This window comes from Polistes canadensis, unplaced genomic scaffold (assembly GCF_001313835.1).
Source record: "Polistes canadensis isolate GaletaPanama2010 unplaced genomic scaffold, ASM131383v1 scaffold_51, whole genome shotgun sequence".
NCBI lineage: Eukaryota > Metazoa > Arthropoda > Insecta > Hymenoptera > Vespidae > Polistes > Polistes canadensis.
In genome coordinates this window covers 761,973-779,556 of record NW_014569598.1, presented here as the reverse complement: position 1 = coordinate 779,556, position 17,584 = coordinate 761,973, and the positions used below count along the sequence as shown (strand labels likewise).

Here is a 17,584-nt window from a genome sequence, read left to right as displayed (position 1 = left end):
CTCTCTGAAATATTTGAAAAATAAATCTATATTAAATATATTAATCAAAATTTTATTTCGATTAGTATAATATTAGATTATGTTTTATTTTTTGTTTTTCCGAACGGGTCACTCATCCATTTTACTAACCGTGAACACGTTGCTTGACTTTAATGATTTGTTTTGTTATTAAATTCATTTTTAAATAACTAAAATTTTTGTATAAAAAAATACTTTGGACTTTTTATTTATTCTTTATTACGAGGAAATCAATGAATCATTTTGTTCTTCATTGTATAATATCATAATTAAAAAATTCTCTGTAAAAATATATCCAATTTATTATCATTTTTTTGATTAGAGAAATGCACATGTGGCGCACTCTGTACCACCTGTTACTAAAGAAGAAAGATCTTCCGACGTTACTACTGTAAATATAAACATTGAGAAAACATATTAATTAAAATATGTCACAAGAAAATAAAAAGTCCAAGAAAAAGGACGTTAAGAAGGAAAAGGCAATACAAGCACAAAACAATGTGAAAGAAGATGTAGATACCGATACAAATAAAACTGTCAAATCGTATGTATCACATATTTGTAACCACATTTTTTCATTCAATAGAGATATCGATTTAATTGTAAGTGTTATTAATATGAATTTACTGCAATATAAAAATTTCCATTTCTTAACTTTCCTTTTATCACTCTAAACTATTTCTTAATTTAGTTTAATTATATTATTTCGTAAATGTATATAATAATAAAATTATTTTGTTAATTTTTAGAAAATTTGGACCTTCTATATCCTTCCCGTATCAAAGAGTATGGTCACGTTGCATCTTAATTGTTGGAGTTTTGTTTATCGTCTGGTATAATAGTAGAAACGGTAAAGAAATACAATTAGCAAAACAAAAAGATATACTGGTAACCCGAACGCAAACCGTAGAGTGTTCAGAAGAATTTAAAAATGAATTAAATCAATTTCCTGGTTGTCTACCAGAAAAATGTGGAAGAATGGTAACAGATAAATTAGTTACTTCGGCAGAGAGCGATGTTCTCTTAAAACTTGCAATTAACGGTATGAGTTTAGGTGGTTCTGATGGTGGTGCAACTATCTTAGACCTTCACTCTGGTGCATTGAGTAAAGGATCTAAATTCGTTAACATCTATCAGCTAGAAGGAAGAGATAAAATATTTAATGCTGTTGATTTTGCCATGTATAAGTATGAATACCTAAATTTTTATGTTTAAAAATATATTTATGATTAATATTTGTTTTCTTTTTATATAAAAATTTATCTTTGTTCTTAGAGTAGTTAAGACCAAGATTCAGCATTCCATAGCGCATTATTTTGGAGTAGATGTTGATAAGATTCATTTAACTAAACCAACTTTCTTTTCGCAAATGACTAATGTGCCGGCTAAAACTATACATGATGAATATTGGCATCCACATGTCGATAAGGTAGAAATATGTCCTACCAGATTTAATTATATATGCATACACATGCTTCGAATAAAGTATTTTAAGAATCTATTTTTATATTTACAGGAAACATATAAACACTTTCATTATACCTCTTTACTATATTTAAATGATTACGATAGAGATTTCAAAGGAGGTAGATTTATATTTATTAATGACAACAATGTTAATAGTACTGTAGAACCACGAAAGGGTAAGTTGTGTGTTATATTTTATATTAAAATAATGTCTAATATTTAAATTTAAATAGAAAATTTGTTGTCCTTTAGGTAGAGTATTAATGTTCACATCTGGTAGTGAAAATTTGCACGCAGTTGAAAAAGTCCAATCTGGAACTCGATATGCATTGACCGTATCTTTCACATGTGATTCAAATGCAGCTATTACTGATCCAAATTATCGTAATATAATGAAATAGTGTCAATTAAATTATTTCTATATATATGTGAATGTAAAATAATTTAATATTATAATTTAATCCTTTGAGTATTGAATAATCTTGGCAAAAGCACTTTCTGGAGATGAAATACTTTACTAAGCATAACTAAGTAAGTTATAATAATTATTCTTCCATATATTATATATAAAATATTATGTGAAAGTTATTATTGAGCACAATTTTGTTATTACAAGACTCGAAACTATTATCAACAATTACAAACTGTCTTTGCATTCCCTGCATTCATGCCACTCAAAGGGTTAATATTATAGTGTATTATGAATCTAAGTTAACTTCTTACATTCACACAAAGTATAATTTATTTTACAAATAATTAAGATAATAATAGTAAGTAGGGAAATGTAACAAATTGTCATTATTATTATCATGATTGAAAAAACCGTAATGTTAAATATTTCAAATGTTTCTAAAATGAAAAAATAATAAATGGGAATGTACCAAAATAAATAATTATAATTATAACAACAACAATGCGAGAGATAATAGCAGGTGGATATAATGGCTATATTAATGTTTTTAATTTTTCAATTAAATTCTATTAGTATTTATAACAAATATTGTTCCTGAAGATATGCAATTTTGTTTATTCCACCGGTAATATTCATTTACATTTATCGATAAAACAAATGCTGTCTATATAATTCGCTAATTATATTAATTAAAGAATTTTCATATTTCTTCAAAAATTGATAAAACAATAGTAAATTATTTATTGCATAAATTGTGCGGTAGCGATTTTTGGTAGCAGAGAGTGGAGGAACGAGTATAGGCATTCTCGGTTTAAGGGTTTATAGGATAGAAAAATTCACGTTCATGGTGTTTATGTGATTAGCGATAAGAGGACAATATGAGAGACAAAAGGAATGGGAATCTTTATAGACCACGCGGGAGCGACTTCACCTTAATTTTAGATTAAATCGTAAAAAAAAAAAAAGAAAAATGTTAGCGCAAACAAAGACATACATTAAAAAAAAATATATTTCTAGCATATATTTTACAAATATCATATCTATCGTAACGCTCTTTAACAAGCATTTGTGTTAATTTTGTTCTATTTCCACTTTTTTATTCTACTAAAAAACATAACACGTGAATATCTTATATACTCTTTGTAAAAACAATTTAATTATGATATCTGCGTTATTTCTGTGCCTTTCATACATACCGATATTAGAAAAAACAATTAAAGAGATAAACAACACAACAAATGATTATGAGATTATTATTATAATTATATAATAACAGAATAAATATAATGATAATATAACTATAAAACTTAACGATGGTTATTTTGTCCACCAATAACCAGCGGAAAGATTTTATAGTACTTGAGACTTCTCCAAAAAATACACGCTAGACATCTCATTCTTCTCATCATCTTTCTAGTATTATTTTCGTGCTTATTATTATCACGAACTTATCAACTACTTATTTAAAGTAGTCCTTTATTTTATTTTTATTTTTATCTTATTTTTTTTATTTTATACACAATTAATTTAAGTTATATTAATTATTAATAGCTTATATTTATATAAACTAAAGCTCTGTGCTTGGCACGTTGTTTTTTGATAATTTATGTAATAAAAACATGCGTTTACTTCAAAAGATTATCGTGATCCAAATCACCAAAGCAAAAGTTTATATATTTCAATAAACGATATTACATATATAGACAGTTTTTCTTTACGACGAAGGAATGTTTGTACAAAAGGAACTTTCAAAACTTTGCATACGAGTCATTATTATCACTAAATTCTATAGGTATATATATATAAATATATATATATAATCTTTCTTTCTTTCTTTCTTTCTCTCATTAGTGATACTTTTAATTAAACAGTATATCACGATACTTTACAGAACGTTAATATCTTTTTTAAACGACTTCATAGATATCCAATAAGATAAAGTATCAAATTTGGTATTGGTTAAAACAAAAAATTATTTTTCCTTTTTCGTTTTAAAAATAATTTTATACTCGCAAAACGCTTGCTATTTTCTTACTACCATCGCCAACTAAAATATCTCTATGATTACCTGGTAATTCCTCGACTTTAACTTTTTGCCTACAAATCTGCAGAAAAAAAAACAAAAGTTAAAAATTGATATTTAAAAAAAAAACTTATAAGAGTTATAATAAAACTTATTAAATGATATATATTAATTACCTCTGAAAGATCATAATCGTAATTCAATGCTACAAAATTGTCTTTGGCTTTGAGTAATGTAATATCACCCTTAAATTTATCATTGGGTTGATAAACATTAGCGGCTCTTAATTTTTTGTAAAATAATATACCAGCGATTTTTAATTCCTCTGGTTTGAATGGCGTACTACCAATTACTTCTAACATTTTATCTAACGTCTGCTCTTCGGTTTCTGTGTCTTTTAAGATACTATATGCCTGTAAATATTATATTTCATATGAATAAAAATATATGCATATATTAAAAGAGTAATCATTATATATGTATATATCAATTAACATTAAAAATTTGTAATTTTATTATATATTACCTGAAGATAATTGATATCCTTTCTAAATTGTTTCAAGAAGAATGCCAAAGCTTTTCGACAACCGTCAAATAATTCATCTTTATTTATCTGATTACCTTGTTTTCCAATTTTCTGCGTATGCAAAGTAATAAATGCCGGTGAACCATCGAGAAGAGTTAAAACAGCATTTTCACCAGTTTTTTCTAATTGTAATCCCATTTCGAAAGCTATACAGGCACCAAAAGAATATCCTCCTATATGGAATGGACCTTTTTTCTGTACCTGTTTCATGATCTTTATATAGAATTCAGCCAATTCCGATATGGAATTAAGCGGAGCATCTTGGGTACATTGAAATCCCCAAACAGGCCGATCTAATTGAGCAGCTAAAGTTTTAAGAGGAGATATGATTCCTTCTATAGCATGAACCAAGAACAATGGTGTACCCTTTGAATTCTTAGTTTCTAATTCTACGAGAGATACTTTAGGTACAATTTCGGTTTCGTAATATTGGAATAGTAATTCGTCTGTTACATTTTCTGTCGTATTACTATTTGTAGTTGCTGCAGCAGCATCATTCGTATCTGTGTTATTATCGGATGACAATTCCAATAATTTATTGAACGTCAATCCACGAATTTCTTGAGCTGATAGGACTAAATCGTAATTCCTTTCAAGAGTTTGTTTTATTTCAGTACCCATTAATGAATCCATTCCTAAATCAGCCAAAGTATTACTTGGATTTATTTTCTTGACATCTTTGATTCCTAGAATATTTCCAACAGCTTGGACGAGAGTAACTTGATTCGAATTATCAGTCGCTTTATGTTTTTCCGCTAAAACTAAAGACGATAGAACAGGATGGAATTGTTGAAGGAATACATCCAATGATGAGAGACAACTGCTTATACGTTGTGGAAGAGTACCACCTATTTCTGTTTCGTTATTTCCTATACTTTCTGTAAAACAAAAAATAACATCACGTTAATATTATTTGTATAAACATATTTCACGTATTAGAAATGTATTTAGATTTTTCAAAGAGATATGATCGTACCTAAAATTAAACCAACATCACCAATGGCACCCCATTGAATAGCCAAACCAGGTAAACCATTGGATTGTCTTTGTTCTACTATTCTCTCCATTGCTGAATTAGCAAGACCATAATTAGTTTGTCCTATATTGCCTCTTCCACAAGATACCGATGAAAATACAACAAAGTAATCCAAAGAAGGGCAATGTTTTTTTGAGGCTAAATCTAAATTCTTTGTGCCATCAATTTTAGGTAATGCAACATTTTTGAAATTGTTTTCATTAAGATTTTCAATGAGAGCATCGTTCAAGACAACAGCCAAGTTAAATATGCCACCAACAGGAGCTATCTTATTACATTCTTCAATTAATTTCTCTGCACCAGCTAATGTTGTAACATCGATTGTAGAAATGACAACATTTACACCGGATTCACGCCAACGTCTAACACACAATGCTTGATATCCGGTTCGTATACCTGATCTTGACGTCAGAACAACATGCTTGGCACCTCGAGTTATCATCCAATTTGCAAGTTCTAATCCAAATCCACCAAGACCGCCAACAAGTATGTACGATTTGTCTGGATTCATGTATGTTCGTGGAATAGCTGCTACAGTCTTTGAGAATGGTTGTACGACCTTCTGTGTTTCTTCATCGCGAATCTTTAACAATACCTTGCCGATATGTTTACCAGTGGCCATAAATCTAAATCCTTGTTCAATTTGTTGTTCCGAAAAGACTGTTGATTGGAGTGGCTTTACAGCTCCATTTTTAATTCCTTCGCTAACTAATTTTACTACCTCTCTTTTCTCTGGACAATTAGTTTCAAATAGCGCATCCAATAGTATACCATGGAATGTGGTGTTCTTTAAGAAAACAGACATTCCTAGAAAACTGTCATTTGCTAAATCAAATTTACCAATCTCAAGGAATCGGCCATCCCTTGCAAGACATCTCACGCTAGCTTGTAACTTTTCTTCCGCCAATGAATTCAAAACAACGTCAACTCCGCGTCCATTAGTTTCAGTTAGAATCAGTTGTTCGAAACTGGTATCTCTTGAATTACCAATATTTTTATCGGTCAATTGCGGGAATGTCTTTTTTAGGAAAGTTCGTTTCTCTTCAGATCCTACTGTAGTGAATACTTTACATCCAGCATGTAAAGCTATTGCAATACTTGCTTGACCAACTCCACCGGTACCAGCATGAATCAAAACGCTTTCACCTGGTCGTAATTTACCACGTACAAAGAGAGCATAATAGCTCGTTGCATAGACAACTGGAATAGTTGCTGCTTGTTCTAAGCTCCATTTATCGGGTACTTCCCACATAAATCCTGGATCTGCTAAGACGGTTGTTGCTAACCCTCGAGACGCTACCATTCCCATTACTCTTTGTCCTTTGGTATTTCTACCAGAAAATTCAAGACCCAAAATACAATCTTGAGAAGCCATGTCACCTGGTAATGCATCTGGTGGTAACTTTCCAGTAGCTAACATGATGTCTCTATTATACACGAAAAAAGTATATAATTAATTATTATTAAACAAAATGATTGAATAATAGAAAGATCTTGATTAGAAACTTACCTGAAATTCAACGGAGCATAATAAACGCTACACATTTCAGTGTCTGGATATTTTTCAGGTTGGTAATAACTCAAAGAGCTTTCGATCCATCTTAAACTAGTCAAGTCACCTCTAACCAAAGTATTAATGTAAGCATGCTCAACTTTCAGAGACGATGCGTCGTTCTGTTGCTCCAAACGTAAATGACGATAACTTCCCCAATGACGTCCCTTCGATACATTCGCAATTAATTGCTTGCTTAATTGGTCGGCATAATATTTTGAAGTTAAAGAAAATTTTGGTGCATTTTTATCTTGAATGAAAACGTAACGAGCGTTTTTCCCACCACTCTCAAAACGAAGACAATTCATGAAACCGATCATTCCTATAAAACAAAACATTCATTAACAATAATTATAAAAAAACATAAGATATAATAAATAAAATAAATAAGATAAATAATAAAATAAGCTTACCAAGTAATTCTTCGCCTTGACTAACGAAAAGTATCTCTTGACCTTCCGTTTCAGATTTATGCAATACAGCTTTAACTTTTTCCAGCCAAGAGAAATTCTTTTCGTTAATTTGAATAATTATAGGTTCACCTTTCTGTTCGAGTTTCTTCAAAAGCACATAAATCTTTCCAGCGTTAATTTGTGTACTAACGACCGTTAATCCAGTACCTTTTAATAATTTCACATCGAATTTTCCAGTCTCTTCCAGAATAATAAATCCTCCATTTTTCAACGATTTAGATAAGTTTTCTAAGACAGTTAGAGATTTGTTACTAAGTACATCGGCTGCTATTACAAGATGTAAATCCTGTCCAGCAAGTGCATTGTTTATATCTATAGCTACAATCTTTATATCTGATTGATCCAAAGATGCAGCATAATTATCTGGCGAAGTGGTTATCAGTTGTGATTCAATCTATGATAGAAAAACAATATTACATATTAATTTATACAATTTTGCTCGTTTGTATTAGATCAGTTTCAATAAATCGATTATTTTAATACTCACATTAATAATTCCAGGTTCGCTATACAAAATTTGTAACACCAATGATGACATTAAAGCTTCGGCTGCTCTTTCTCCAGCTACTTCAGCTATTTTTAGCTTAAAACTGAATACATTTTCATGAACAATACCCAATAAAACCGTTAGAATATGTAACTTAGCTTTGTCGGGATCTTCAGAAAGGATTTGATAATTTTCATATGGTACAAAAGTATATCGTTCATGTTTGGGCGCTGCTTGAACTTGTTGTCTCCTTGGAGCTAATGATGCTTTCAAACCTCTCATTTCAACGCCACCCGACTTGATGCAAGAAATATTTGTGTAGTTATAAACTGGAAGACTTCCTCCTTCTTGTGGAAGTTTGTTCACTAATTTCAAATGAGCAGTAGGATTTATAGAAATATGTTGTATGCGTGTTGGAATGTATAATTCTTTGACACTTTTGCCAAGTATAGAAAATTGAAGCATAGTATCCATAAATGAAATCCAATCGTTATTCCAAGAAAGTTGTCCGTTTATTCCTCGATTGTCCGATATCTTGATACCTTGGAAAATTCCACTGTAATCGTAACCACGTAATCTGAGATCTTTGTAAACATCACTAGTATTTAATTCCATAAGGCCAGTTTCATCTTGAGTGGTAGGAGCTGGCAGGCTCAATTGTTCCTTTTCTATGTTTTCTGGTACACGAATTTTACCAGTAACCGCAACAGATCCACCTTCACAAATCTCAAATTCACCGCTACCATCAAAAATATTTATTAGGAATTTTACTGAGCCTTCTTTTGGAATGATCGTAGCACGTTGGAACTTTACATTTTCAAAAACCACTGGCATTTTTTCATAATCAGTACTGTGAAGTTTTGCGAATGTTTTCCATACAATAGTTAAATAACCAGTTGCGGGAAACAAAATTCTTCCATCAATCGTATGTCCACTGATATAAGCATCTGTTTCTTTGGATAAATCAATTTCAACGATACTTTCTCCAGAACGAGCTGTATTAGCAAAATTAGCTACACTCCATGCAGTTGAGTGATCCCATTTAATAAGGGAATTTAACATCGGTGTACCACGACCAACGGGATAGTTAATAAGTGGATATAATTTGGAAATTTTGGGCTGACCACCTGCGGTATATAATTTCCCTATATTGCTTAAAAAGAAGTCTGTATTATTTGCGTAATCTCTTTTGTGAAGACCAATGTTTGTTACAGTTGGGGGTAAGGATCTGCGTAGAATTGCTTGAAGCAAGCAATGAGGTGCAACTTCAATAACCATTGCATTTTCTGGTACATAAGCCAATGCTTCTTGGAATAATACAGGCGATAAAAGATTGTTTACGTGATATGCTGCTGAGCTAAGTTGTGCGAGTGGACCACCCCAAGCACTCTCAGGTATAGAACTCGAGATCCATCTGGCAGAACGTTGTTTTGGATTTGGAATAATTTTCTCAAGTACTGTACGTAATTTGGGACCAGCCGATGCTATATATTTGCTATGGAAAGCAAAGCCAGAACTATCAACAGATTTGGCGAAGATTTTTTGACTTTTCAATTCATCTACAAATTTGAGAACAGAATCGGCTGGGCCAGAGACCGTTACGGAATCAGGAGCATTATGACAAACTGGCGAAACGTCAGGAGGGCAATGTTTCGCTGTTTCTTGCCAGCCGAGACCAACCGCAGCCATTCCTCCAGGTGGTAAATTGCATTCTAATATACATTTTCCTCTCCAATACGCTGCTAAGACTGTTTGTTCAGGTGTAAAAGTACCATCGGCATATGCACATCCCAACTCTCCAACAGAGTGTCCAATGATACCATCTGGATGTATATCTAATAACGTTAATAAATCAACAAGCGCTACTTGAATAGCAGCAATTGATACAAAACAATTTAATACATTCTTAAAAGTCTCGTTTGTTCCATGTAGAATGAGATTGATCAGATCAATGCCTTCTGGTTTCAACGCTTCAGCACAACGTAGCATACTACGTTGGAAGGTTTCAATGCAAAACAATTCTTTTCCCATACCAGCCCATTGCGAACCCATACCAGAAAATACAAACCATATAGGTCGTTTACCCGAATTATTATATTGACTGACATCGCGAATATTAGAATTTCCTAATATTTCAAACCCACGCACAGAATGTCCAGAAATATTATCAGCATGTATATCGTGGATTATTGAAATAAATTCATCATCCTGTTCGTATTGTTTAATTGTGTCTAACAAAAAGTCAACAGCCTCTTCAGTACGGCCAGACGCAATTACAAGTTTAGGTAATTTAGTTTCCAATACTGGTGACAATTTTGGCTTTGGGTTACTACGTAAAACAATGTGTGCATTTGCTCCGCCAAAACCAAATGAGTTCAGTGCTACCAGACCACCTTTCCATGGCAATGGTTTGTCAACCACCTGCATCCTTCCATCCAACAATGTAGGTATGTTAGTATTAGGACTATTAAAATGTAAGTTAGGTGGAATAATACCACTTTCCATTGCAATAAGAATCTTTGCAATTGAACATAATCCACTGGCTGGTTCTGAGTGACCCATATTTGACTTAACCGATCCAATAAGCAAGGGTCCTTTTCTGTTCTTACAAAATATATCTGCAATCGAATTAACTTCCTGTGGATCTCCAACTTTCGTACCAGTTCCATGGGCTTCAACATAAGCAACATCGGCTGGATTAATGCCACATTCCGAATATACTTCTTGCATCAACTTATTCTGCATATCTCCATTAGGAAAAGTAATTCCTTGGATCTTATTGCCATCCACATTTGTTTTAGAATGAACAACAGTGGCATAAACTCTACGAGCATCCTTCGACTTTTGCAAAAATATAACCACAGCCGCTTCTGCCCTTACATAACCCTTTCCATCTGCATCAAAAGCCTTGCACATACCATCCGGAGATAACATGTTTAATCTGTGAAATTGTAGTGAACTTGTTGGCTTCAAAAGTAAATTACAACCACCAACTATAGCTGAATCACATTCTCCAGATCTCATTGAAGCTATTGCTTGATGCATTGCGTATAATGAAGATGAACAGGCTGTATCTACTGCATAACTTGGTCCTTGGAAATCGAAGGTATATGAAATTCTGTTTGGAAACATTGCCCGGCAACATCCAGTCAACCCATATCCTGTTTAAATATATATACATAATATATTATTACATAATAGTAATAAAAAATCGCTAATAATTTATACAACATTATACGATAATGATATCTTTGTTTAAAAGATAATTACTTAAAAGTTATAAAAATTACATTTTAATATATATTAGGTTGTCCCATAAGTTCCTTCCTTTTTTTTTGATGCGAAATCAATAGACGATATTTTTACATCTCTCAGGAAGCCTCATTATGCTATTAAGCCTGCATGTCTACAAACATAGCTGGCTCGAAGTCATACATAGCGTAGCGCGGAAAGAACTTATGGGACAACCTAATATATGTAGACAGATTAACAAATGACTAACAGAACAGTAGTTTTCAAAGATACAGGAAGAGATAAGAACGGATAATTGCAAGCATTGTTGTAGAATAATATTGTAGATAAAAGTTATAGTTCGTCAAGATGAATTAAATGCGTATAACATACCATTGACCATCTCTGGATCTCTCGTCCAAAATTCATCAGATTCCGATGAAGAAACCCCTATGAATACACCAGTTCTTGTGCCCCTTATTGAAACAGGATTGATGCCAGCATCGATAATAGCTTCATGGGTTATTTCTAAGAGCATTCGAAGTTGTGGATCCATTACGTGAGCCTGCTTAGCATGTACACCAAAGAAAGTGGCATCGAAATACTCGAGATTCTTAAGTTTACCACTTCTAGTTGGTAAACCATATAGACCGGAGGGCCAACGACGTTCATCGTCTGTGACCAAATCGATTCCATCGAATAATTTTGCTTTAAATTCTTCTATATTTGACGATTCTGGTAGACGACCTATCAACATTATTTTCATTAATTACAAATATGATAATAAAAAAAAAAACAAATTAAAAAATATGTATTCTTACAAATAATTTGAATTTACCTGAGAAACCACTTATGACAATATCCTCGTTGAGATTATGGGAAACACCATTCGAAACGATTGGCTCTCGTACGATAGGACTGTTTACACCTTCGAATCGAGCAGGCATCTTTGTAATTTATTTTGTTTCTTTGTTTAACTATACAAACTTTTAGAGGAGTCTTGAAATGTTCCTGGATAATTTATTGAACGTGATAGCCTAGTGGACAATAGGCTGAAAATTCAAACATTTTTATTTGTATTTATATTTTATATAAAAATAATAGTAACAAATTTGTGTACAGTTGGAATAAAAATGTAAAAAAATATTAATATCTGTATGGATGAAAATTAATAAATAAAACTATTTTATATGATCGTGTAAATGAATATTAAGTATTCCGAACGAACACCATTTCATAAAACTATTAATTTTTTTGAAATAAAAGACTGCTGTGTATATACATGCAAGAAAATAATGACGTCTGCATATGTATAATGCACATATACATATTACATGATAGTGCTTGCAATCCTAGGAAATATTTGACTATACAAATACTCAACATTATTTCTGCAAATTCCCCTTAATAGCAACTTATAATCTTTGTAAAAGAAAAAAAGATATATACATATTACACATTTATCTACATTAATATGGGGATAAAAAACAAATATTCTTAAAAAGAGAATACAACAAAATCATGATTTTCTTGCTATTTCTTTAAACTATAAAATATTCTAATCAATAATCGTATGATCGATCAGCAGAAACATTAAATCATAAAAAATTAAAAATAAGATTTAATCGATAAATAGTAAATGCGTGAGTTATCGTTGCGTTGCACGTGTAAGTGGATAAGTTAAGTTCATGGCCATTAGGATCACGAGAAGTTCGTCTTATCAGCACAGAACGGTTACATTATAATTACAAATATTTTTCTATTTTTAAAATTGAAAATTGCAAACTTACACAATTAAAAAATGAGTTTTTTTTTTTTGTGATAAATATTAATGACTTCTGTCGACGTTTTGTCGTTTCTATAACAATAAAAAGAACAATTATTTGCGTTTATTTTTCTCTCTTTTTTTTCTTTCTTCCTTTTTTCATATTTAATTATATTATCACAGTTATGTATATTGCCATTTTCTTAACAATATTTAACATTTGAATTATAAAAATCCAAAGCACTGCAAATTTTTATTAATCATTGTCAGCAAATATTAAACTTAAAAGCTGCAAACGATGTATAAAATATGATTAATATTACCGAATATATTTCGAATGAAAATAATATAATTATTTTAAAATACTCTTTTTTCAATGAATAAAATTAAAGTTTAATCCGTTCATTCATTTTTGTTCTCTTTCATATTCTTTACCGGCAAATGAAAAATTTGTATTAAAAATTACAATTACATATATAATTACAAAATTATAATAAGTTCTCTCTCTATTAAAAAAATAATAATTTATCTACATCACGATATTTTTACAATTATGATACTGCTATCTATATAATTACTAATTATAAGTAAACGATGACGCACGTACTTTCAAGAAATTCCACTTAAGTATCGTACGTGAAGCAACAAATTATTCCATATTTTTAAAGGACTTTCATTAAAAGATATTAAATGTTAATCGTAACATTTAAAACATCACGAGCACACATCGGAGACAAGTCGTGACCTATTCGATAACTTGAATTATAATTTACGCTAATGGCCTTTTAATTTTTCCTCTAATAATGCATAACGATAATAATTATATAGTGTTTCGATATTCAATTAATATATAAATCCAATATAATAAAAGAAATAAAAATATTATTTTTATTAACATTCACAAAACTTTTCAACCCAGCCTTGTAAATTTGTTTAATGTCATAATAAGTATATTTTTTGTTCTCTTCACGTCATTATCTTAAAAGTTTCTTTCATTTTTTGGCTTCTCATATCTTTCATTTTTAAACTAATGTTTAAAACGGTGGAAGCATAGTTGTACGCCTAATAATATTCTTTATTTTTGTTCTACGAAAATTTCTAAATATAATAAAAATCATTTGGCCACGTTTTATATGAATATTATAATAATCTGGCAAAAAAGTAATTTCAATTTACAACGAAGAAGGTTGATCTAATATGAGATCATTGTTAAGGTTAACCACATACGCTATCATGCATTGACGACCGGTAACGATAATCCTCGTTTTCATATAATCATGCACGCATAATATACATAGGTGCATACAGTGACGAACAAAAGTAATGTACCAATAATAATATTATTAAACGCACAATTTTTCTTTCCTATGATTACCTGTAAATTTGTTAAAAGTATATACACGATTCTTTATTTCATTTTTTCATTGTCCAATATCTCTTTTGGGTCTAAAGTAGACTATTGTATAATATAACTCGGTGCATACGCTATGCGTTGCATTAACATTTTTCCCTAGATAAATTATAATTACTTCGTATGAAAAAATTCTTCTTTTCAGCTAACTAAACAATTATAAGACAAAAGAAATCAGTAGAAACGAGGACAACGATGCTTGATTAAAGCAAATTGCATTTTTGTCGCGGAAATACATCGAAGAAATTAAAAAACCGAGACGAATATACAATATCTTGACAGCTAATATTTTACAAGGAAAGAATATTAAAAGAGACATTAAAAGAGACATTAAGAAAAATGTTTACAATTAGTAAAAAGATAAGATAACTATAGGAATATCAACCATGACAATTCGTACATTTCATTTTCGGAAACGTGCTTTATTTCTTCATTGTATTGATAACCCTTACACTTCTTTTCTCCATCCAAAATGATCAACCTTACTTCTGATCTTTATATTCAAAAAAATTAGTCTTATTTTCAATCTTCAGCTGCACTTTAGCAATGTGATAACAGAGTAGATAACATGATACCTGAGAATCAAGAGACAGCGCACGTTTCAACTTGTTAATCGGACACGTCATTGCGATATATAAATTCTCAACAAACGAACACTGCAGATGCAGTATCCTTATAGTATATTCAAATTTATTGATACTTCGAATTAAATAACAAATAAATAATAATCTATTTATAATATTCTTGCATAAGGATTTAATCTTTAATGGATTCGCGTGTTTTTGTATTACTGTCTACCAGCAATTTCGTAACAACATTTTTTTTTGTTTTTAAATGTTTTTTTCAACGGAGTTTGTAAAGATTAAAAGAGACAAAAAAAAAGCAAAAAATATATAAATTCTCTCTCTCTCTCTCTCTACATCATCGAATAATTTATTCAAATCGAAATCAAAAAGCAATCACACAGCTACGACGTAGATGCAAGGAAAACATTCGACATTCTGAATAGCTATTATTGACACTCATTTAAAAACTTCTTTAAATGATGACATGCGCGAGTTACATTCATACTTGGATATTTGGTGTTAATTGAGTACACAAGCGTTCGAGAAAATGGCATAAGAAAAATCTTCGAAAACGTGCATAAATCGGAAGAAAACGCGCGAATCATTTGAATGAACTTTAATCTTTCAATTTTTGTTTTTCTGCGAAGTAAATTTTTGATTAATGTTCTTTGCATTTGATCAATACTTTTTACTAATACTACGTGAAATTAATTACTTTTTTTTATCCTTTTTATAAATAATACATAATAAAACTAATTAAATAAAAAGTACAAGTATCTCACGAAACTAAAGGATGCCTTCAATTGGTGATTACAGTACACAAAAAGTTACAAAACAAACAATATATATATATATATATATATATAATAAAGATTGTATAAATATTAAAAATGTTTTATAATCTTTGAAAGAGAAATGTACGTCCGGCATAACGCTGAGATTATCACTGCCAATGAAGCATGATACTCCTAAGTATCAGGTCTGACCTCCTACAGGCTTGACTTATGGATGTTTTTTTTTCTCTTTCATTTTAATATTACGTGACATTTTAGAAAAAATTAAAAGATGAAAAAAAAAGAAATAAAAATAGAGAGATAAATTTCATAATAAAAAAAAAAAACAAGTTTGAAGTTACTGCGCCGAATTCAAAGTAACACAGGATATCTAACTCATACACACATATATAATATTTCCTATACGTACACACATATACTATCTCTGCGAATTGACAAATAGATATTTTGAAAGGGCACATGACCATAAGCTAGTAAAAAGACGAATCGATCATTGCATAGTTTCTAATTTACGCTCTAGCGAGTGTTTCATCTAATCATTCATCTTTATCAGCTAATCAATTTATTACTAGTTTGTCAATTCTATAGATTGTATTAGCTATCTATAGTAATTATATTTTTATCACATTTCTCAATTTTTCTTCAACATAACGAAAGTATTTTATGACACAAGTATGTATATATAAAATACATACTTGTATATGTTCGAAAACAAAGTCAAATGAACTAAAGTGTAGTAGTATCGATCGAGTAACCCAACACTTGGTTGTATCCCTCCATGAAAAGAAAAAATAGTGCATATTTAATTCCTTACTTTATGAATTATTAAGATAAACTATTTTATAAAATGACTTTTACGTAATAAGTATATTTATATATATACGCGATTTAATGATTTATAATAAAAAAAAAGCAATAAAATCGAACATATTATATATATACTATATATTCTATCTATAGATATATAACAGGTTAAAGAGAACAATGGCGGACATGAATGTAGGGAAACTTCCTTCTTTGTGTTTACATATATTGTCAAGAGGTCAATAAAAAATTATAAGATAAATCACGAAAAAAAAAAGCCAATTTACATAACCAGTTTAAAAAAGATAAATATAAGAGCACCTTTTTGATAAAATTTAATAATTAATGCATATATATATATATATATATATATATATATATATATATTGTTTGTTTTGTAACTTTTTGTGTACTGTAATCACCAATTGAAGGCATCCTTTAGTTNACCAGTTTAAAAAAGATAAATATAAGAGCACCTTTTTGATAAAATTTAATAATTAATGCATATATATATATATATATATATATATATATATATATGTAAATATAGATGTATTTGTTGTAAAATGCAGGGACGATCGATCGGTCCTCCCTTCTCTAATGTGGCGACTCTTCGCAAGGCGCGAATTCGCTATACTTATAACTATATTCTCCTAATCAATGAAGAAACTTTCTTACAGAGATCAACAATTTAACGAAATATTATACACTCATTTAAACAATATTATTTCATGAGATAAAATAATAATATGAAAGTTAAATAAAGAAGGGCTTTTAAGTAGAAAAACTCACCTGACACGAGTAAGACGTAATATCCTCTCTGTTACGTTCCTCCTCTCTTCTCTATCCCTCTCTCTCTCTCTCTCTCTTTCTTTCTTGCTTGCTCGCTCGCTCGCTCTGTCTTCTCTCGTTCTTTTTTTCTATCGTTCAATGGCTGTCTTTTTTCTAATTCGTATGCT

At 30.4% G+C, this 17,584-nt stretch overlaps 2 protein-coding genes across 2 annotated transcripts; one reads left to right on the top strand and one right to left on the bottom strand.

Annotated features, from left to right (window-relative positions):
* The first annotated feature begins 366 nt into the window (after positions 1-366).
* On the top strand, positions 367-2,396 carry LOC106785474 (2-oxoglutarate and iron-dependent oxygenase domain-containing protein 3-like). Its single transcript, XM_014745988.1, has 5 exons — positions 367-562; positions 768-1,205; positions 1,294-1,447; positions 1,535-1,661; positions 1,738-2,396. The coding sequence occupies exons 1-5, from the start codon at positions 447-449 to the stop codon at positions 1,884-1,886; spliced, it is 984 nt and encodes a 327-aa protein (XP_014601474.1). The 5' UTR covers positions 367-446; the 3' UTR covers positions 1,887-2,396.
* Positions 2,397-2,494: 98 nt separating this feature from the next.
* Positions 2,495-17,517, bottom strand: LOC106785473 (fatty acid synthase). Its single transcript, XM_014745987.1, has 10 exons — positions 17,418-17,517; positions 12,124-12,337; positions 11,679-12,032; positions 8,055-11,215; positions 7,508-7,961; positions 7,053-7,416; positions 5,483-6,969; positions 4,447-5,384; positions 4,097-4,333; positions 2,495-4,002 (listed from the first exon to the last, which is right to left on the bottom strand). Exons 2-10 carry the CDS (start codon positions 12,230-12,232, stop codon positions 3,901-3,903), a joined length of 7,206 nt encoding a protein of 2,401 aa, XP_014601473.1. The 5' UTR covers positions 12,233-12,337; positions 17,418-17,517; the 3' UTR covers positions 2,495-3,900.
* Between the last annotated feature and the right edge of the window lie 67 nt (positions 17,518-17,584).